The 23,600-nt window shown below is 44.2% G+C and overlaps 1 protein-coding gene across 3 annotated transcripts in view; it reads left to right on the top strand.

Annotated features, from left to right (window-relative positions):
* The window catches only part of LOC112234289 (collagen alpha-1(XVI) chain), a 148,934-nt gene that overhangs the window by 22,099 nt on the left and 103,235 nt on the right, over window positions 1-23,600 (top strand). For all 3 annotated transcript variants that reach the window (XM_042310028.1, XM_042310029.1, XM_042310027.1), the window contains exons 3-9: window positions 1,105-1,173; window positions 1,301-1,418; window positions 8,584-8,707; window positions 11,408-11,689; window positions 12,171-12,251; window positions 14,743-14,817; window positions 19,039-19,071. In XM_042310028.1, the coding sequence (XP_042165962.1) occupies window positions 1,105-1,173; window positions 1,301-1,418; window positions 8,584-8,707; window positions 11,408-11,689; window positions 12,171-12,251; window positions 14,743-14,817; window positions 19,039-19,071 (782 nt within the window). The remainder of the gene's footprint in view (window positions 1-1,104; window positions 1,174-1,300; window positions 1,419-8,583; window positions 8,708-11,407; window positions 11,690-12,170; window positions 12,252-14,742; window positions 14,818-19,038; window positions 19,072-23,600) is intronic.

The following is a 23,600-nucleotide window of genomic DNA, read 5'->3' as shown; positions in this document are numbered from 1 at the left end:
TTTGAAGAACTTCGGATGTTTTCAATGAGGAGACTCTCAGTTAGATAGCAAATGTTCAGTTTTTCCCAAAAGATTATTTGTGTAGGAGAAATCGCTCTGTTTTGTTCATCACGTTTGGCTAAGAAAAACCCCAGAAAATTCAGTCATTACAACGCAAACTTTTTTCCAAATTAACTCCATAATATCGACAGAAACATGGCAAACGTTGTTTAGAATCAATCCTCAAAGTGTTTTTCACATATCTATTTGATGATAAATCACTCCTGGCAGTTTGGTTTCTCCTCTGTTCAAAATGGAAAAATGCACGCACCTGGAGATTACGCAATAGTTTCGACGGAGGACACTGAGCGGACACCTGGTAAATGTAGTCTCTTATGGTCAATTTTCCAATGATATGCCTTCAAATACGTCACAATGCTACAAACACCTTGGGGAAACGACAGAAAGTGTAGACTCATTCCTTGCGCAAATCACAGCCATATAACCATATAAGGAGACATTGGAACACAGCGCATTCAAAATCTGTCTCACTTCCTGTATGAAATTTCATCTTAGTTTCGCCTGTAGCATTAGTGCTGTGGCACTCACAGACAATATCTTTGCAGTTTTGGAAACTTCAGAGTGTTTTCTTTCCAAAGCTGTCAATTTTATGCATAGTCGAGCATCTTTTCGTGACAAAATATCTTGTTTAAAACGGGAACGTTTTTCATCCAAAAATGAAATACTGCCCCCAGAGGTTCAAGAGGTTAAATAGTACCCGCAAAACACCAGTCTCAATGCCAACAGTAAAGACTCGACTCTGGGATGCTGGCCTTCTAAGCAGAGTTGCATAGAAAAAGCCATATCTCAAACTGGCCAATAAAAATAAAAGATTAAGATGGGCAAAAGAACACAGACACTGGACAGAGGATTTGTTGTTATATCATGTTTTTACCACGCTCTGTTTCCATTCATTCATTTACTTGTTCTTCATGTGTATTTTGATGTGCATGTATTGAACTGTATGTACAGTATTTTGTTCTGTTCATCCCTTTTTTTACTCTCCTCTCTCTCATCCTCTCTCTCATCCTCTCTCTCATCCTCTCTCTCATCCTCTCTCTCCAGAAGTGCGATGCCCCTCCCAACAGGTAGATGACTGGAAGTTCCCTCAGACTGCCAGACACAACATCACAGGTAAATAACACACACACAATACATAAGACAGTACTACGTCCTTTGTTGATCCTTTGTGATCTACTGGGGCTCCTCTCTGATTAGTCTGCCTTGCCTGGGGATTCATGTTGTGATGGATGTGATGCAGGTTACAATCTGGTGCGGCGCTTCTCCCTGCTCAAGACTCCTTCAATCAAGAAGATCCGTAACCCCAGAGGGCCTGTTATCCTCCGACTGGGCAAGACAGCACTCATTCACCCCACAGAGTAGGTCCTCATCCCTCTATCATTACTACTGCCCTCTCTCTCTCTCTCTCTCTCTCTCTCTCTCTCTCTCTCGTTATGTGTCTCTGTGTCTGTCTGTCTGTCTGTCTCTCATTACCCTCCTACTCTCTCTTTTCCCATCTCTTCAGCTCCACAGAGAGTACTGTATGTCTTCATCCCTCCATCACTACATCTCTGTCTCTCTCTCTCCCTCCAGCTCTCTCTCTCTTTCCCCGTCACTTAGTGTGTGAGTGGAGGTGAACTCTGCTTGAACAGTATGTCTGTGAAACCAAGGTTTGCTGTGGCTAATCTGTGTGTAAATACACGTGGCAACCTTAACAGTGTTGGCTCTGGGGTGAAGTCCCCCTGGTACCCTGTACCCTGGTCCCCCTAGTACCCTGGTCCCCCTAGTACCCTGGTCCCCCTGGTACCCTGGTCCCCCTAGTACCCTGGTCCCCCTCTGGGGTGAAGTCCCCCTGGTACCCTGGTCCCCCTAGTACCCTGGTCCCCCTAGTACCCTGGTCCCCCTAGTACCCTGGTCCCCCTCTGGGGTGAAGTCCCCCTGGTACCCTGGTCCCCCTAGTACCCTGGTCCCCCTAGTATCCTGGTCCCCCTAGTACCCTGGTCCCCCTAGTATCCTGGTCCCCCTAGTATCCTGGTCCCCCTAGTATCCTGGTCCCCCTGGTACCCTGGTCCACCCTAGTACCCTGGTCCCCCTAGTATCCTGGTCCCCCTAGTACCCTGGTCCCCCTGGTATCCTGGTCCCCCTAGTACCCTGGTCCCCCCTGGTATCCTGGTCCCCCTAGTATCCTGGTCCCCCTGGGGTGACCCTGGTCCCCCTAGTACCCTGGTCCCCCTCTGGGGTGAAGTCCCCCCCTAGTATCCTGGTCCCCCTGGTACCCTGGTCCCCCTAGTATCCTGGTCCCCCTAGTATCCTGGTCCCCCTGGTCCCCTGGTCCCCCCCCTAGTATCCTGGTCCCCCTGGTACCCTGGTCCCCCTAGTATCCTGGTCCCCCTGGTACCCTGGTCCCCCTAGTATCCTGGTCCCCCCCTGGTCCCCCTATCCTGGTCCCCCTAGTATCCTGGTCCCCCTGGTACCCTGGTCCCCCCTAGGTACAGTTGTTGTTCTTGTAAAAGCAGCGTCATACTGCAGCACACCTTGTGGACTGCTGCAGGATTCTATGGCACGTTATTTACAGTTTTTGACAATTGCTTCCACATGATTTCTGAAACTATGGCTCCTTTTCTGTAGACTCTACACACAAATTCCCAAAATACACACACACAACATGCAAAACGTCACACATCTCTTGCAAAACCAAACACTTCATTCAAAATTTCACAGCCACGCTACGCTTATTTTCTCTCCCTGTTTTAAGAGGGCCAAGCCCTCCCCTAACCCATGCTGGGCCAATTGTGCTTCGCCTCATGGGTCTCCCGGTCATGGCTGGAACCAGCATCTGTAGCAATGCAGGTTGCACTGCGATGCAGTGTCTTAGACCACTGCGCCACTCAGGAGGCTCCATCCACAAAGGTTTTAATGCTGATCAGTTGCCTTGCACAAAGTATCAAAATACTAAAATACTACTTAAGCAGGACTCTTACAGTATTTCATTTAAATGTTCATTTTATGTTTTGATCACAGAACAACAGTGAGAAAATATGGATAAATAAATAAATAATGAAAGGTAAATGATATAAATCAGCCCGTGTAATCATCTGCCAGAGAGTAGCCCCAATCGGCCCGTGCCCGATCATCATCAAGAGATATGCTGGACCCTATGCCAGAGAGGTGTTTTTGGGACCACATCGTGTCTATTGTCCTGCTAATAGCCCCGGTGAAAACATGTTTTCACAAGCCCTCCAGGGCGACAGAGAAGTTCCTTACTTTTCCCCCCTTCCACTTGCCTCTTCCATTTATTCCCATAGTAATTCGTTATGGTTTGCATTGCAAATGAGGGCATAAACTGGGTCAAGATGCCAGCAGAATAAGCATACCTTTATATAGGAAAATAAAGGTTAAATAAAAGTGTGCAAAGCTGTCATCAAGGCAAAGGGTGGCTACTTTAAAGAATCTAAAATATAAAATAGATTTTGATTTGTTTAACACTTTTTTTTGCTTACTACGTGATTCCATATGTGTTATTTCATAGTGTTGATGTCTTCACTATTATTCTACAATGTAGAAAATAGTAAAAATAAAGAAAAACCCTTGAATGAGTATGTGTGTCCAAACTCTTGACTAGTACAGTATATCTCCCCCTGCACGTAATTTTAGAGCAGACGTTGTGTGCTCAATGTGTCACAGCGTTAATAATGTCTTGAGTCACTCTGGATATACAGACAGAATTTAGCAGGTCAGGAAATCAGTAGCTTTGACTGCCAAGAGAAACATCCTCAGGCTGTTCCGATCCCAATACAATGAAGAGACTTTTTCCTTTTGGGAGTTTTTCATGTTGTACTTTGGCACTGTACTAATATAGCATACCCTATAAAACAGCACACTTCGCTGCTCCTATCCTGTGTATGTGACAATAAACATATATGTATCTGATCTGATTGCACTAGGAGTCATAATACTGTTGGTTGTGAGATGGAAAGTTCTCTTATGTCAACACACTTTCTTCAGACAACACTTGAGTGTTATTTTCTCTCTCACTCAATTCAATTCAATTCAAGGGGCTTTATTGGCATGGGAAACATATGCTAACATTGCCAAAGCAAGTGAAGTAGATAATATACAAAAGTGAAATAAACAATAATCTCTCTCTCTCTCTCTCTCTCTCTCTCTCTCATTCTTCCCCCTCATCCCTCTCTAAATAAATACATACGTATGGAAACATCTGCTTTTCTTCTTCTTCTCCCTCTCCCCTCCCACATAAATAAAGTGAAGGATAAGAGGCTGTCTGTGAGCAGATTCCTTCCCTCTGACTTAAAACACTTTGTATACGTGGCTGTGTGTGTGTGTGTGTGTGTGTGTGTGTGTGTGTGTGTGTGTGTGTGTGTGTGTGTGTGTGTGTGTGTGTGTGTCGCTCAGCTCCACTGTTCCTCTGTCTTTTAAAATGTCATGACATAATTCCTAGTAAGAGTTTGATAGGAGCGTGATGAAAGTAGACCTACACTCTTAAATAAAGGGTCTACCTAGAACTTAAAAGGGTTCTTTAGCTGTCCCCATAGAACACTTTGAAGAACCGTTTTTGGTTCAAGGTAGAACTCTTTTGGGTTCCATGTAGAACCCTTTCCACAGAGGGTTATGGATAGAAACCAAAAGGGTTGTACCTGGAACCCAAAAGGGTTATTTCTTTCTTTATCTCTCTCTCTCTCTCTCTCTCTCATATTTATCTCTCTCTCTCTCTCGTATTTATCTCTCTCTCTCTCTCTCTCTCGTATTTATCTCTCTCTCTCTCTCTCGTATTTATATCTCTCTCTCTCTCTCGTATTTATCTCTCTCTCTCTCTCTCTCTATTTATCTCTCTCTCTCTCTCTCTCTCTCTCTCTCTCTCTCTCGTATTTATATCTCTCTCTCTCTCGTATTTATATCTCTCTCTCTCTCTCTCTCTCTCTCTCTCTCTCTCTCTCTCTCTCGTATTTATATATCTCTCTCTCTCTCTCGTATTTATCTCTCTCTCTCTCTCTCTCTCTCTCTCTCTCTCTCTCCCTCTCATCTTTGATGAGGTGAACAGCAGTGTGTAACTTCCGCTTCTGAGTGGGGGAAGTCTGATTGATTTGTGTTTCTGTCTGTGTGTGCACAAGCATGTGTGTGTGTGCAACTGTGTTAGTGTATTTTTTTCTACCAGTATTTGTATGTGTGTGTTTGCACATGTTTTTGCGTGCTTGTGTGAATGTGTGTGTCCTAAAATGCATGTGTGTTTGTTATTAAACTAGTAAAACTTCAGGTCAAGGGTGAGAGGGAGTGAAACACAGATGTTGGCTTTTGGAATGACTCTGTTACAACCCCGTCCCTGTTACAACCCCTCTCACCACTACCTCTACCTTCTCTCAACTCTGTCTCTACCCAGTTGTGGGCGGATGGCCTTGAGATAGAAGCTGTTTTTCAGTCTCTCGGTCCCTGCTTTGATGCACCTGTACTGACCTCGCCTTCTGATTGATAGCGGGGTGAACAGGCAGTGGCTCGGGTGGTTGTTGTCCTTGATGATCTTTATGGCCTTCCTGTGACATCGGGTGGTGTAGGTGTCCTGGAGGGCAGGTAGTTTGCCCCCGGTGATGCTTTGTGCAGACCTCACTACCCTCTGTGGATAGGGTGGGTACCCTCTGCTGTTTACTGAAGTCCACAATCATCTCCTTTGTTTTGTTGACGTTGAGTGTGAAGTTATTTTCCTGACACCACACTCCGAGGGCCCTCACCTCCTCCCTGTAGGCCGTCTCGTCGTTGTTGGTAATCAAGCCTACCACTGTAGTGTTGTCTGTAAACGTGATGATTGATTTGGAGGCGTGCATGTCCACGCAGTCGTGGGTGAAAAGGGAGTACAGGAGAGGGCTCAGAACGCACCCTTGTGGGGCCTCAGTGTTGAGGATCAGCGGGGTGGAGATGTTGTTACCTACCCTCACCACCTGGGGGCGGCCCGTCAGGAAGTCCAGTACCCAGTTGCACAGGGCGGGGTCGAGACCCAGGGTCTCGAGCTTGATGACGAGCTTGGAGGGTACTATGGTGTTAAATGCTGAGCTGTAGTCGATGAACAGCATTCTCACATAGGTATTCCTCTTGTCCAGATGGGTTAGGGCAGTGTGCAGTGTGGTTGAGATTGCATCGTCTGTGGACCTATTTGGGCGGTAAGCAAATTGGAGTGGGTCTAGGGTGTCAAGTAGGGTGGAGGTGATATGGTCTTTGACTAGTCTCTCAAAGCACTTCATGATGACATAAGTGAGTGTAGTCGTTTAGCTCAGTTACCTTAGCTTTCTTGGGAACAGGAACAATGGTGGCCCTCTTGAAGCATGTGGGAACAGCAGACTGGGATAAGGATTGATTGAATATGTCCGTAAACACACCAGCCAGCTGGTCTGCGCATGCTCTGTGGGGGTTAACTGGGGATGCCATCTGGGCCTGCAGCCTTGCGGGGGTTAACACGTTTAAATGTTTTCCTCACATCGGCTGCAGTGAAGGAGAGTCCGCAGGTTTTGGTTGCGGGCCGTGTCAGTGGCACTGTATTGTCCTCAAAGCGGGCAAAAAAGTTATTTAGACTGCCTGGGAGCAAGACATCCTGGTCCGTGACGTGGTTTTCTCTTTGTAATCCGTGATTGACCGTAGTCCCTGCCACATACCTCTTGTGTCTGAGCCGGGACTCTACTTTGTCTCTATACTGACGCTTAGCTTGTTTGATTGCCTTGCGGAGGGAATAGCTACACTGTTTGTATTCGGTCATGTTTCCGGTCACCATTCCCTGGTTAAAAGCAGTGGTTCGCGCTTTCAGTTTCACGCGAATGCTGCCATCAAACCACGGTTTCTGGTTTGGGAATGTTTTAATCGTTGTTATGGGAACGACATCATCAATACACTTTCTAATGAATTCGCTCACTGAATCAGCGTATTCGTCAATGTTGTTGTTGGACGCAATGCGGACCATATCCCAGCCCGCTTGATCGAAGCAGTCATGAAGCGTGGAATCAGATTGGTCGGACCAGCGTTGAACAGACCTGAGCGTGGGAGCTTCTTGTTTTAGTTTCTGTCTGTAGGCAGGGAGCAACAAAATGGAGTCGTGGTCAGCTTTTCCGAAAGGAGGGCGGGGGAAGGCCTTATATGCGTTGCGGAAGTTAGAATAGCAATGATCCAAGGTTTTACCAGCCCTGGTTGCACAATCTTGTTTTCAGATTAGCCTTGTTAAAATCCCCAGCTACAATGAATGCAGCTTCAGGATATGTGGTTTCCAGTTTGCACAGAGTCAAATAAAGTTTGTTCAGGGCCATCGATGTGTCTGCTTGGGGGGAATATATACGGCTGTGATTATAATCTCTAACTCTAACTCTACCTCTGCCTTTACCTCTACTTCTGCTTCTACTTCTGTATTTACCTCTACCTCTATCTCTACCTCTACCTCTACTTCTGCTTCTACTTCTGCATTTACCTCTACCTCTATCTCTACCTCTCTCTCACCTCTGTCTCTACCTCTACCTCTGCCTTTAACTCTACCCCTACCTCTGCCTTTACCTCTACCTCTATCTCTCTCTGCCTTTATCTCTAACTCTACCTCTACCTCTGCCTTTACCTCTATCTCTATCTCTGCCTTTACCTCTACCTCTATCTCTACCTCTCTCTCACCTCTGCCTTTACCTCTACCTCTATATCTACCTCTCTCTCTGCCTTTACCTCTACCTCTATCTCTGCCTTTACCTCTACCTCTATCTCTACCTCTACCTCTACCTCTCTCTCACCTCTGCAATTAACCTCTACCTTTGCCTTTACCTCTACCTCTGCCTTTACCTCTACTTCTGCCTCTACCTCTACCTTTACATCTACCTCTACCTCTACCTCTGCTTTACCTATACACCTCTGCCTTTACTGCCTTTACCTATACCTCTACCTCTGCATTTACCTCTACTTCTGCCTCTACCTCTACCTTTACATCTACCTCTACCTCTACCTCTCTCTCACCTCTGCCTTTACCTATACCTCTACCTCTGCCTTTACCTCTACTTCTGCCTCTACCTCTACCTTTACATCTACCTCTACCTCTACCTCTCTCTCACCTCTGCCTTTACCTATACCTCTACCTCTGCATTTACCTCTGCCTCTACCTCTTCCTCTACTTCTGCCTTTACCTCTACCTCTTCCTCTAACTCTACCTTTAGCTCTACCCCTGCCTTTACCTTTTCCTCCACCTCTACCGTTACCTCTACCTTTATCTCTATCTTTACCTCTATGATAATAATTGTCAGGGGTTACTATCTACCATTCCTCCATTATAGCACTGGCCACGCACAAACACACACACACACACACACACACACACACACACACACACACACACGTTCTGTATATCTCCCTGTCTGTCTCTTTGTGTCTCAGCGCAAACATACACACACTTGATGAATGTGTGTGTGTGTGTGCCTGTATGTACAGTATATGTGTGTTGTGTGTATGTCTATTAGTGATGTCTATTAGTGTGCATATTTGTGTGTATCCGTTTGTGTGTCTAACAGTGTGTTTTCTCAGTCAGGTGTTCCCCCATGGTCTTCCTGATGAGTTCACGCTGGTCTTCACTTTACTCCTCAAGAAGAAAACACTGAGGGACAACATCTACCTCTTCCAGATCTCTGATGAACAGGGATACCCACAGGTATACACTCCTCTTTTCATTTTTAGTTTCCTGGGGGGAATAGGCTTTGTCGTGCCCTTTTCACGACTGTCTTGGTGTGTTTGGACCAATCTAGTTTGTTGTTGATGTGGACACCAAGGAATTTGAAGCTCTCAACCTGCTCCACTATAGCCCCGTCGATGAGAATAGGGACGTGCTCGGTGCTCCTTTTCCTGTAGTCCACAATCATCTCCTTAGTCTTGGTTACGTTGAGGGATAGGTTGTTATTCTGGCACCACCCGGCCAGGTCTCTGACCTCCTCCCTATAGGCTGTCTCGTCGTTGTTGGTGATCAGGCCTACCACTGTTGTGTCGTCAGCCAACTTAATGATGGTGTTGGAGTCATGCCTGGCCATGCAGTCGTGGGTGATCAGGGAGTACAGGAGAGGACTGAGCATGCACCCCTGGGGAGCTCCAGTGTTGAGGATCAGCGTGGAAGATGTGTTGCTACCTACCCTCACCACCTGGGTCGGCCTGTCAGGAAGTCCAGGATCCAGTTGCAGACGGAGGTGTTTAGTCCCAGGATCCTTAGCTTAGTAATGTGCTTTGAGGGTACTATGGTGTTGAACGCTGAGCTGTAGTCAATGAATAACATTCTCACATAGGTGTTCCTTTTGTCGAGGTGGGAAAGGGCAGTGTGGAGTACAATAGAGATAGCATCATCTGTGGATCTGTTTGGGCGGTATGCAAATTGGAGTGGGTCTAGGGTTTCTGGGATAATGGTGTTGATGTGAGCCATTACCAGCCTTTCAAAGCACTTCATGGCTACTGACGTGAGTGCTATGGGTCTGTAGTCATTTAAGCAGGTTGCCTTTGTGTTCTTGGGCACAGGGACTATGGTGGTCTGCTTGAAGCATGTTGGTATTACAGACTCAATCAGAGACATGTTGAAAATGTTGGTGAAGACACCTGCCAGCTGGTCAGCACATGCATGGAGCACACGTCCTGGTAATCCATATGGCCCCGCGGCCTTGTGTATGTTGACCTGTTTAAAGGTCTTACTCACGTCGGCTACGGAGAGCATGATCACACAGTCGTCCGAAACAGCTGATGCTCTCATGCATGCCTCAGTGTTGCTTGCCTCGAAGCGAGCATAGACGTGATTTAGCTCATCTGGTAGGCTCGTGTCACTGGGCAGCTCGCGGCTATGCTTCCCTTTGTAGTCTGTAATAGTTTGCAAGCCCTGCCACAATCGACGAGCGTCGGAGCCGGTGTAGTATGATTCAATCTTAGCCCTGTATTGACGCTTTGCCTGTTTGATGGTTAGTCACAGGGCATAGCGGGATTTCTTGTAAGCTTCCGTGTTAGAGTCCCGCACCTTGAAAGCGTTAGCTCTACCCTTTAGCTCAGTGCGAATGTTGCCTGTAATCCATGGCTTCTGGTTGGCTTCTCCTCTATTCCTCCCTGCATACCCCATCTATTTTCTGCTCCTTCCTTCATTTCTCCTCTCTATCTCTTTCTACCCCCTCATATCGCCTGTCCTCCATCTCACTCCTCACTTTCCACTCCTATCTCCTGTCTTTCATCTCTACTATCTCTCTCTTTCCACCCATCCTATCTCCTGTCCTTCATTTCTCCACTCTCTTTCTTCCCACCCCCCCTGTCTCCTGTCCTCCATCTCTCCTCTCTCTCTATTTCCGCCAATCCTGTCTCCTGTCCTCCATCTCTCCTCTCTCTCTATTTCCACCAATCCTGTCTCCTGTTCTCCATCTCTCCTCTCTCTCTCTTTCCACCCATCTTATCTCCTGTCTTCCATCTCTCCTCTCTCTTTCTTTCCACCCCTCCTGTCTCCTGTCCTTCATTTCTCCACTTTCTCACTTCCCACCCCCCCTGTCTCCTGTCCTCCATCTCTCCTCTCTCTCTATTTCCACCCATCCTATCTCCTGTCTTCCATCTCTCCTCTCTCTATTTCCACCCATCCTATCTCCTGTCTTCCATCTCTCCTCTCTCTCTCTTTCTACCCCTCCTGTCTCCTGTCCTCCATCTCTCCTCTCTCTCTATTTCCACCCATACTGTCTCCTGTCCTCCTTCTCTCCTCTCTCTCTCTCTCTTTCCACCCCTCCTAGGTCCTGTCCTCCATCTCTCCACTCTATCCTCCCCTTGTCTTCTCCTCTCTCTGTTTCTGTTGTTCTCTCATTATCATTCTCATTATTATTCTCGTTATTATTCTCATTATTATTCATCTTACTTCTATGATGAAGAGTGTCTCACATCTATAATCAATCTGCAAACAAATTTAAATGCTATTCAGCATGTATAGGATGAATTGAGGGCAAACCAACTCGTTATACATGATTGATTGTGTGTTTTCATGGGCAATAATTAGTTGCCTTTGTCCATGTTTTTCTTAACTTTGCAGTGTGTTCTATGTAGCCCACTTTGAGACCCAAAGCATAGTACCGTACTGAACTTCTTTCTGTAGCTACTTCTCATAGCGGATTATTGCTTGGGATTGGATAGACCTATTCAATGAACCATTGGCTTCAGCAATACCTACAATATTCCTTCAGCTCTGTAGACACTATAGTGGTAGGAACAAGGGAAGAGGAACGAGGGAGGAGGTGAGAGGTGTTCTTTCCCAATCAGAAATGGATAATGCCCCAACTGTTTTTTCCTGTCTCCTCTCCCCCACTCTCCCTCTCTCCTCCTTTCTTCTCCCAACCATCCTCCCCCACTCCCCCAGTTCTCCCTTGACCTGAATGGCCCTGATGCCACCCTGTCCCTGCGTGCACAGGGGGCCGACCCCCTGGGTGAGCCAGTTGGGTGTGTGTTCAGGGGGGAGGGTGTGGAGTCTATCCTGGACAGTGGTTGGCACAAACTGGCCCTCAGCGTCCAGCAGAGGGCAGCCTCTCTACATGTAGACTGCAGCTCCATCCAGACCAAGCCCCTGGAGCCCCGTGGCGAGCTATCGACCAAGGGACACACCCTACTGGGCATCAGAGCAACAGATGCTGCTGCTGTGGAGGTATGGAGGTGGAGGGCCAGGAAAGGAGAGGATGGGGGGGTTATTGTGATGGGAAGTTGGGAGATTGGGTTGGGTTAACCTGTATGTGGGGAGTAGAGAGATGGAGGGAGAGGTGGAGAGGGTGGGAGGAGGGGAGAGCTGGATGGAGAGGTGTAGAGGGTGAGAGGAGGGGAGAAATGGGGGGAGAGGTGGAGATGGTGGGAGGAGGGGAGAGATGGAGGGAGATGTGGGAGGAGGGCATATATGGAGGGAATGGTGGAGCGGGGGGAGGAGGGGAGAGGTGGGAGGAGGAAAATGTGTAAAGGGCGGGACGAGGGATATTTGAGGGTGATGGTCATGGCTGTAGAAGGGGGGTTGTAGTGAGCTGTCTCGAGCAATATTTCTCTCCCCCTCTTTCTCTCTTGCTCTTGCTCTCTCTTTCTCTCGCTCTCTTACTCTTTTCTCCCTGCCCCCTGTCTTCTGCGTCTCTCTTGTCTCTCAGATGGACATTCAGCAGGTGATGGTGTATTGTGACGCCTCCCTGGCCATTCAGGAGTCCTGCTGTGAGATACCTGGTGCTAGGGTGAGAACACCAACCATCAAACAACACTCCCACAACCATCAAACAACACTCCCACAACCATCACGCAACACTCCCAAACCAACACACAACACTCCCACAACCATTACATAACACTCCCGCAACCATTACACAACACTCCCACAACCATCACACAAACCATCACACAACACTCCCACAACCTTTCTAAATACCAACCATCACACATAGTCCCTGTGCCAAGATGACCTGTCTAAATGACTACTGCCCCGTAGCACTCACATCTATAGCCATTTAATGCTTTGAAAGGGCTGGTCATGGCTCACATTAAAACCATCATCCCAGACACCCTAGACCCACTCCAATTTGCATACCGCCCCAACAGATCCACAGATGATGCAATCTCTATTGCACTCCACACTACCCTTTCCCACCTGGACAAAAGGAACACCTATGTGAGAATGCTATTCGTTGACTACATCTCAGCGTTCAACACCATAGTGCCCTCAAAGCTCATCACTAAGCTAAGGACCCTGGGACTAAACACCTCCCTCTGTAACTGGATCCTAGACTTCCTGACAGGCCGCCCCCAGGTGGTGAGGTTAGGTAACAACACATCCTCCACGCTGATCCTCAACACGGGGGCCCCCCAACGGTGCGTGCTCAGTCCCCTCCTGTACTAAATGTTCACTCCCAGTTCACTCATGACTGCATGGCCAGGCACGACTCCAACACCATCGTTAAGTTTGCCGATGACACAACAGTGGTAGCCCTGATCACTGACAACGATGAGACAACCTATAGGGAGGAGGTCAGATACCTGACCGTGTGGTGCCAGGACAACAACCTCTCCCTCAACGTGATCAAGACAAAGGTGATGGTTATGGACGACAGGAAAAGGAGGAGCGAACACGCCCCCATTCTCATCAACGGGGCTGCAGTGGAGCAGGTTGAGAGCTTCAAGTTCCTTGGTGTCCACATCACCAACAAACTAACATGGTCGGAGACAGATGTTTCATACAACAGCCTTTCTGTGTGTTCTTTTGTCGACTTCGTCTGCACATTTGCAATCAAACGGCAGAATTTTGTCCATCTCCTTCGCTATCATACTCTAATTCCTCCAGAGAGCAACACTTTTGTTTTTTGCAGTTACTACGTGATATAGTTCAAAAAAGCAGTGTTAGAAAGGATGACCTACACATGGCAGACCAATCTAAAGTCATCTCTGGGGCATGTCCAGCCCACTCATTATCTCAACCAATCATGGCTAGCGGGAAGGTTCCTGTCTTTATCGGCGGCTAAACCAACTAGGCTTGTATTTGTATTTACAGATGGCAAACACGTTTCTTATTCAGGCACATTAAAGTTCACTTGCCAAAAAACGCATTTTGATAAAAATGTTTACGTTTAAGTAGTGACGCGCGACATTTACCTAGTTCCCTGAAACGAGTCACATGTGGATGTGTACCTCACGCTTATATTTGCATGTTTATTTGTTCGTGTGTGTTGGTGAGTGTGTGTGTGTGTGCTGTATATAGGCCTATGTATGAAAGACCGGCAAACAGAGAGAACACCTTCAGAACACCTTCAGAACAGCCGAGGAAACTTTCAGACCCCTCTTGAATTGATGAAGTGATGTATGGAGGAGGAGGAGAGGAAGAGACTGACCACCCTCCCTCTTCTCCTTCTCTCTGAGCTGTCTGCTACAGGGCTCCTCGCAAGCAGTGTTTCCAACTTGAACAGGAGCTGCACACAAACATGCACATACACCACAGACACGCACGCACACACACACACACACACACGACACACGCAACACACACACACACACACACACACACACACACACACACACACACACACACACACATAAACACACACACAACACACACACACACACACACACACACACACACACACACATACAACACACACACACACACACACACACACACACACACACACACACACACACACACACACACACACACATACACACACACACACACATACACACACACACGAACACACACACACACACATACACACACACACACATACACACACACACATACACACACACGAACACACACACACACACACACACACACACACACACACACACACACACACACACACACACACACACACACACAACACACACACACACACACACACACACACAACACACACACAAACACACACAAACACACACACACACACCCCACCAACAGAGTTCTGAAAAGACAGCTGACAAAGAGAGTGGTGTATTTTATGGCTAGACATGGAGTGTCCGAGGGGGATAAAGTTCCTGTTGTTGATCTCCTTTGTTGCCATGGAAAACCCCTCAAAATATGAAAACAGTGTTACATTACTTTGTCTTCAGTTTAGCTTTTCAGTTCAGATGTTTCCAGGCAGTTCACGATACACAATCCCCAATTGATGTTTGCTACCTGTAGGCTGGCTTTTCACCTTTGACCCATGGCCGCTCTCTCTCTCACTCTCTCTTTCTCAGTGCCCCCCTGACGCCCCCAAGAGTCGCCGCGCTGCCGAGAATGACCTAGAGCAGCCGGTCCTTGCCTTTAACCAGGTAATACACATTCAGATATCCCAGCAGGCAGACCAACGACACCAAGTACTGACTGGTAGGGGAACGCTTCTACCAAAACATTCTATTGGTTCTCCTGTTATTCATTGGTCCTCCCCTAATAATCAGTGATCTAACCAATCGAGAGATTGATGGAATCAACAGTAGCATGATGACCTCCACAAACACTATTGAGAAATATGATTTTTTTCAGCTCTTGCAACAGTGCTAGATTGCCAGATAGATAATACTATTTCATTATGTTGTGAAGCAAAATCATCCTGTCTCATTTCATGATTTATATTAATTCTATCATTTTCCATTCATCCATTCATTAGGCATGCTGTTTGTCTTTTGGAGAGCTGTTGATAATAACTCAAAGCTCTGGCAGACTACAGACAGGAGTAATCAATCCCAGAGAATTGAACTGCTGTCTGAGTTTGTAATGAGATGCAGGTCTGTGCCTGGCAGTGGTAGCGCTAACCAATGAAATAACAGCTGATGATCGACGATGGACAATATAAGGAAGTCTCTCTCTCCCTCTTTCTCTGTCTGGGCATCAGGGTTTATTAGTGATCAACGTCACCTCTCCTCATCCCTCTCTTCTTCTCCTTTCATTATTTTTCTCTTTAAAATGCACTCTGGGTAAAAACATCTGGCTGTGTCCATAAAATGTAGATAGTATGTATAATCTGAAAGTAGAAGTGTTGTTGTCTTTTAGCCTAGTAGTAGCTTAGTGGTTAGAGCGTTGGGCCAGTAACCGAAAGCTGACAAGGTAAAAAATCTGTCGTTCTGCCCCTGAGCAATCCACTGTTCCACGGGCGCCAAAGATGTGTTTATCGATTAAGGCAGCCTCTCTGATTCAGAGGGGTTGGTTTAAATGTGGAAGACACATTTCAGTTGAGTGCATTCAGTTGTACAACTGACTAGGCTGACTAGGTCCCCATTAGTTTACTCCAATTAGGGGAGGGGTGGTAGGGTTAAGGGGAAATAATAAAGAAAAACAAATGATGCAGACAATTACACTGATGGAAGCCACAATCTATCTGCAGTATTACAACTGATCTACGCCAGTATGTCAGTTTAGATATCATTCTTCATCCACTCTCTGTTTTGCTGCTGATGCAGGGATATGTAATGGTACCAGCTAGCTTCAGTGGTGTGCATTTACCTGCAAAATATGCCATAGAATTCTAATTCGATTCTGTTTAAATGTTGGCTTCTTAAGAGCATCACGTCACAACATAATTACCATTGCATCGTCAAAAAGGTAACTTTTTAAAATCAAAAGAAAAGAAAAGCTGTTACTTTTCATACTGGAAGCAGGTTCATGGTTGGTCCAGCAATGTTGTACCTGTCTTCTAATGATTCAGTGTTGTACCTGTCTTCTAATGATTCAGTGTTGTACCTGTCTTCTAATGATTCAGTGTTGTACCTGTCTTCTAATAGTTCAATGTTGTACCTGTCTTCTAATAGTTCAATGTTGTACCTGTCTTCTAATAGTTCAATGTTGTACCTGTCTTCTAATGATTCAGTGTTGTACCTGTCTTCTAATGATTCAGTGTTGTACCTGTCTTCTAATAGTTCAATGTTGTACCTGTCTTCTAATGGTTCAATGTTGTACCTGTCTTCTAATGGTTCAATGTTGTACCTGTCTTCTAATGGTTCAATGTTGTACCTGTCTTCTAATGGTTCAATGTTGTACCTGTCTTCTAATGGTTCAATGTTGTACCTGTCTTCTAATGGTTCAATGTTGTACCTGTCTTCTAATGGTTCAATGTTGTACCTGTCTTCTAATGGTTCAATGTTGTACCTGTCTTCTAATGATTCAATGTTGTACCTGTCTTCTAATGGTTCAATGTTGTACCTGTCTTCTAATGGTTCAATGTTGTACCTGTCTTCTAATAGTTCAATGTTGTACCTGTCTTCTAATAGTTCAATGTTGTACCTGTCTTCTAATGATTCAATGTTGTACCTGTCTTCTAATGGTTCAATGTTGTACCTGTCTTCTAATAGTTCTATGTTGTACCTGTCTTCTAATAGTTCTATGTTGTACCTGTCTTCTAATAGTTCAATGTTGTACCTGTCTTCTAATAGTTCAATGTCGTACCTGTCTTCTAATAGTTCAATGTTGTACCTGTCTTCTAATAGTTCTATGTTGTACCTGTCTTCTAATAGTTCAATGTTGTACCTGTCTTCTAATAGTTCAATGTTGTACCTGTCTTCTAATAGTTCAATGTTGTTCAATGTTGTACCTGTCTTCTAATAGTTCAATGTTGTACCTGTCTTCTAATGATTCAATGTTGTACCTGTCTTCTAATGGTTCAATGTTGTACCTGTCTTCTAATGGTTCAATGTTGTACCTGTTCAATGTTGTACCTGTCTTCTAATGGTTCAATGTTGTACCTGTCTTCTAATGGTTCAATGTTGTACCTGTCTTCTAATAGTTCAATGTTGTACCTGTCTTCTAATAGTTCAATGTTGTACCTGTCTTCTAATGGTTCAATGTTGTACCTGTCTTCTAATAGTTCAATGTTGTACCTGTCTTCTAATAGTTCAATGTTGTACCTGTCTTCTAATAGTTCAATGTTGTACCTGTCTTCTAATAGTTCAATGTTGTACCTGTCTTCTAATAGTTCAATGTTGTACCTGTCTTCTAATGATTCAATGTTGTACCTGTCTTCTAATGGTTCAATGTTGTACCTGTCTTCTAATAGTTCTATGTTGTACCTGTCTTCTAATAGTTCTATGTTGTACCTGTCTTCTAATGATTCAATGTTGTACCTGTCTTCTAATGGTTCAATGTTGTACCTGTCTTCTAATGGTTCAATGTTGTACCTGTCTTCTAATAGTTCTATGTTGTACCTGTCTTCTAATGGTTCAATGTTGTACCTGTCTTCTAATGATTCAATGTTGTACCTGTCTTCTAATGGTTCAATGTTGTACCTGTCTTCTAATAGTTCTATGTTGTACCTGTCTTCTAATGATTCAATGTTGTACCTGTCTTCTAATAGTTCAATGTTGTACCTGTCTTCTAATGATTCAATGTTGTACCTGTCTTCTAATGGTTCAATGTTGTACCTGTCTTCTAATAGTTCTATGTTGTACCTGTCTTCTAATGATTCAATGTTGTACCTGTCTTCTATTGTTTCAATGTTGTACCTGTCTTCTAATGGTTCAATGTTGTACCTGTCTTCTAATGGTTCAATGTTGTACCTGTCTTCTAATAGTTCAATGTTGTACCTGTCTTCTAATGATTCAATGTTGTACCTGTCTTCTAATGGTTCAATGTTGTACCTGTCTTCTATTGTTTCAATGTTGTACCTGTCTTCTAATGATTCAATGTTGTACCTGTCTTCTAATGGTTCAATGTTGTACCTGTCTTCTATTGTTTCAATGTTGTACCTGTCTTCTAATGGTTCAATGTTGTACCTGTCTTCTAATAGTTCAATGTTGTACCTGTCTTCTAATAGTTCAATGTTGTACCTGTCTTCTAATGGTTCAATGTTGTACCTGTCTTCTAATAGTTCAATGTTGTACCTGTCTTCTAATGATTCAATGTTGTACCTGTCTTCTAATGATTCAATGTTGTACCTGTCTTCTAATGGTTCAATGTTGTACCTGTCTTCTAATGGTTCAATGTTGTACCTGTCTTCTAATGATTCAATGTTGTACCTGTCTTCTAATGGTTCAATGTTGTACCTGTCTTCTAATGGTTCAATGTTGTACCTGTCTTCTAATGGTTCAATGTTGTACCTGTCTTCTAATGGTTCAATGTTGTACCTGTCTTCTAATGGTTCAATGTTGTACCTGTTTTCTAATGGTTCAATGTTGTACCTGTCTTCTAATGGTTCAAGCCATGAAAGGTCCATAGCATTCTAAAATTGCAGAGTTCAAGTTTATGTCCCTCTCCCTCTCTCTTTTCCTCTTTTCCTCTCTCTCTCTCTCTCTCTCTCTCCCTCCCTCTCTCTCTCTCTCTCTCTCTCTCTCTCTCTCTCTCTCTCTCCTCCCTCTCTCTCTCTCTCTCTCTCTCTCTCTCTCTCTCTCTCTCTCTCTCTCTCTCTCCTCTCTCTCTCTCTCTCTCTCTCTCTCTCTTTTCCTCTCTCTCTCTCTCTCTCTCTCTCTCTCTCTCTCTCTCTCTCTCTCTCTCTTTTCCTCTCTCTCTCTCTCTCTCTCTCTCTCTCTCTCTCTCTCTCTCTCTCTCTCTCTCTCTCTCTCTCTCAGGAAATCCTTGGATCCCAGGGTCTGGCAGAAAAAGTATGTTTCAATCTTTCCCTTTCACCCACACAGGCACAAACACACATAAACACACACATACAGGCACAAACACGCATAAACACACACATACAGGCACAAACACGCATAAACAGACACATACAGGCACAAACACGCATAAACACACACATACAGGCACAAACACGCATAAACACACACATACAGGCACAAACACGCATAAACACACACATACAGGCACACAGACACACAAAGACAGAAAGACAAGCACACATACACACAACCACAACCTTGATCCTATATTAGTGAAGAAGCTGAGGAGAGACTTACAGTTGGCGTCCAATCAGAAAGACCATATGTAGGCGGTATGGGCCAATCAGAGCAAGGTATTTGTTTATGCCAGCGGCTGGTGACCCAAATACCAGTTCAGTTACTGTACTCCAAGAAAGGGCAAAGAAGGAGGGTAACAGTGAGAGATGGTGTGACACACACACACACACACAGCACTGCTACTGACAGTGGAGTGAATGCAGGTTATTACCTGTGTTGAAACATAGCTCTAGTCGCTGTAGAGGAACTACGACTGAATATAATGAGACAGAATGATCTCTCTCTATTGGAAGACTTTCACAGCTATGAATTATCACAGTTATTAGTGTGTGTGTGGGTCGGTGGGGTGGGGGGGGGGGTTTCAACCACTCCAACAATATCTTGTTAACAAACTATAGTTTTGGAAAGTCGGTTAGGACATCTACTTCGTGCATGACACAAGTAATTGTTCCAACAATTGTTTACAGACAGAATATTTCACTGTATCACAATTTCAGTGGGTCAGAAGTTTACATACACTAAGTTGACTGTGCCTTTAAACAGCTTGGAAATGTCCAGAAAATTAAATCATGGCTTTACAAGCTTCTGATAGGCTAATTAATTTGAGTCAATTGGAGGTGTACCTGTGGATGTATTTCAAGACATACCTTCAAACTCAGTGACTCTTTGCTTGACATCATGGGAAAATATAAATAACTCAGCCAAGACCTCAGAAAACAAATTGTAGACCTTCACAAGTCTGGTTCATCCTTGGAAGCAATTTCCAAATGCCTGAATGTACCACATTCATCTGTACAACCAATAGTACGCAACTATAAACACCATGGGACCACGCAGCCGTCATACCACTCAGGAAGGAGACGCATTCTGTATCCTAGAGATGAACATACTTTGGTGCGAAAAGTGCAAATCAATCCCAGAACAACAGCAAAGGACCTTGTGAAGATGCTGGAGGAAACAGGTACAAAAGTATCTATATCCACAGTGAAACAAGTCCTATATTGATATAACCTGAATGGCCGCTCAGCAAGGAAGAAGCCACTGCTCCAAAACCACCATAAAAAAGCCAGACTACGGTTTGCAACTGCACATGGGGACAAAGATCATACTTTTTTACAAAATGTCTCTGGTCTGATGAAACAAAAATAGAACTGTTTGACCAAAATGACCATTGTTAAGTTTGGAGGAAAAAAGGGGGAGGCTTGTAAGCTGAGGAACACCATCCCAACCGTGAAGCACGGGGGTGGCAGCATTATATTGTGTGGGTGTTTTGCTGCAGGAGGGACTGGTGCACTTCACAAAATGAATGGCATCATGAGGATGGAAAATTATGTGGATATATTGAAGCAACATCTCAAGACATCAGTCAGGAAGTGAAAGCTTGGTCGCAAATGGGTCTTCCAAATGGACAATGATCCCAAGCATACTTCCTAAGTTGTGGCAAAATGGCTTAAGGACAATAAAGTCAAGGTATTGGAGTGGCCATCACAAAGCCCTGACCTCAATCCTATAGAAAATTTGTGGGCAGAAATGAAAAAGCATTTGTGAGCAAGGAGGCCTACAAACCTGACTCAGTTACACCAGCTCTGTCAGGAGGATTGGGCCAAAATTCACCCAATGTATTGTGTTAAGTTCCTGGAAGGCTCCCCGAAACATTTGACCCAAGTTAAACAATTTAAAGGCAATGCTACCAAATACTAATTGAGTGTATGTAAACTTCTGACCCACTGGGAATGTGATGAAAGAAATAAAAACTGAAATAAATCATTCTCTCTACTATTATTCTGACATTTCACATTCTTAAAATAAAGTGGTGATCCTAACTCACCTAAGACAGGGAATTGTTACTAGGATTAAATGTCAGGAATTGTGGAAAACTGAGTTGATATGTATTTGGCTGAGGTGTATGTAAACTTCTGACTTTGTATTTGTGTGTGTGTGCGTTTATTTGAGGATTCCTGGGTGGTTGTGTGTGTGTGCGTTTATTTGAGGATTCCTGGGTGGTTGTGTGTTTGTGCATGTATTTGAGGATTCCTGGGTGGTTGTGTGTTTGTGCATGTATTTGAGGATTCCTGGGTGGTTGTGTGTTTGTGCATGTATTTGAGGATTCCTGGGTGGTTGTGTGTTTGTGCATGTATTTGGAGGATTCCTGGGTGGTTGTGTGTTTGTGCATGTATTTGAGGATTCCTGGGTGGTTGTGTGTTTGTGCATGTATTTGAGGATTCCTGGGTGGTTGTGTGTTTGTGCATGTATTTGAGGATTCCTGGGTGGTTGTGTGTTTGTGCATGTATTTGAGGATTCCTGGGTGGTTGTGTGTTTGTGCATGTATTTGAGGATTCCTGGGTGGTTGTGTGTTTGTGCATGTATTTGAGGATTCCTGGGTGGTTGTGTGGACGATTTTTAAAATGTATATATATATATATATATATATATACATTTTAAAAATCGTCCATGTCTTATTTGTGATAAAGATGTAATCATGGGGTCAGCAACGGCTAAATAAAATAATACCACCATATATATATATATATATATACACACACATTTTTGTAATAATGACAATTGCAACAACACTGAATGAATAATGAACACTTTTATTTTAACTTAATATAATACATATGGGCTTTTGGATGGGTGTTCTTAAGGTGATTCCACAGGTTGGTGGTATTTTTTTATTTAGCCGTTGCTGACCCCATGATTACATCTTTATCACAAATAAGACATCTTGCTTTCCCTGGTGCCAATTCCATGTAATAGTCCCACACTGGTGCTCTGCTTTTCTCTGCCATCTGTAAAACACACACACAGCTCTGAAGTGACAATGATACTGAAGAGTCTGCTTAGGAGACAAATACTCTCAACTGTTTGAATAAAAATAGAGTTTAAGTTACCTGTGATGAATGTTGAAAACAAAAACTGTAATTTCTATATGCAGGAAATCCTATTTTAATAATGGACATGGTAAGAATTGACCTACCAAAGTGCGAGACATAATTCCCATGACACCTAGCAACATCTGAAAAGCGGTTCCTTCATTCATTTATTCCATAGGATATTTTTAGATTAACTTAAAATAAGGTCTGTGTTTCATGTAGGCTTACACCACCTTGCCAATTGTATAACTGTAGATATCCATAGGACAACATAACTCTGATCAATATTGGCTAAATATAAGCAAAGATAAAAAAGAAAATGTTACCTTATCCTAGTGAGATTTACACGGGTATAAAAACGCCGAGGCGGTTTAAGCACGAAACACAGACCTTATTTGAAGTAGATCAAGACAATCTGTATGGAAGAAATGAACGGTAAAATAACAAAGGAAACCCTTTCAAGTTAAGCCGCAAGTTATTACAGGAATTATAACGCGTAGACTATTTCTCTCTAAACCATATATACCTTTGACTACTACGAGCCTGCTGCCTACCACCCCTCAATCAGACTGCTCTATCAAATATAAAATCATAGACTTAATTATAATAAACACACAGAAATACGAGCCTTAGATCAAATCCGGAAACTATCACCTCGAAAACAAAACGTTTATTCCGTTCCGTATTTTATCTAATTGGTGGCATCCATGAGTCTAAATATTCCTGTTACATTGCATAACCTTCAATGTTATGTCATAATTATGTACAATTCTGGCAAATTAGTTCGCAAAGAGCCAGGCGGCCCAAACTGTTGCATATACACTGACTCTGCGTGCAATGAACGCAAGAGGTGACACAATTTCACCTGGTTAATATTGCCTGCTAACCTGGATTTCTTTTAGCTAAATATGCAGGTTTAAAAATATATACTTCTGTGTATGGATTTTAAGAAAGGCATTGATGTTTATGGTTAAGTACACATTGGAGCGAAGACACTCGTTGATTTATTGTTTTTTATAAGATAAGATTAATGCTAGTTTGCAACTTACCTTGGCTTACTGCATTTGCGTAACAGGCAGGCTCCTCGTGAGGCAGGTGGTTAGAGCGTTGGACTAGTTAACTGTAAGGGTGCAAGATTGCATCCCCCGAGCTGACAAGGTACAAATCTGTCGTTCTGCCTCGTTCTTAGGCCGTCATTGAAAATAAGAATGTGTTCTTAACTGACTTGCCTAGTTAAATAAAGGTGTAAAAAAAAAATGTTATGAAAACTTGAAATCGGCCCTAATTAATCGGCCATTCCGTTTAATCGGTCGACCTCTAGTTAGTACACATCGGTCCAGAGCATCCCAA

The sequence above is a fragment of the Oncorhynchus tshawytscha genome, linkage group LG31 (assembly GCF_018296145.1).
Source record: "Oncorhynchus tshawytscha isolate Ot180627B linkage group LG31, Otsh_v2.0, whole genome shotgun sequence".
Taxonomy (NCBI): domain Eukaryota; kingdom Metazoa; phylum Chordata; class Actinopteri; order Salmoniformes; family Salmonidae; genus Oncorhynchus; species Oncorhynchus tshawytscha.
Note: the sequence above shows the minus strand (reverse complement) of the source record. Positions and strands in the feature narration are given on the sequence as shown.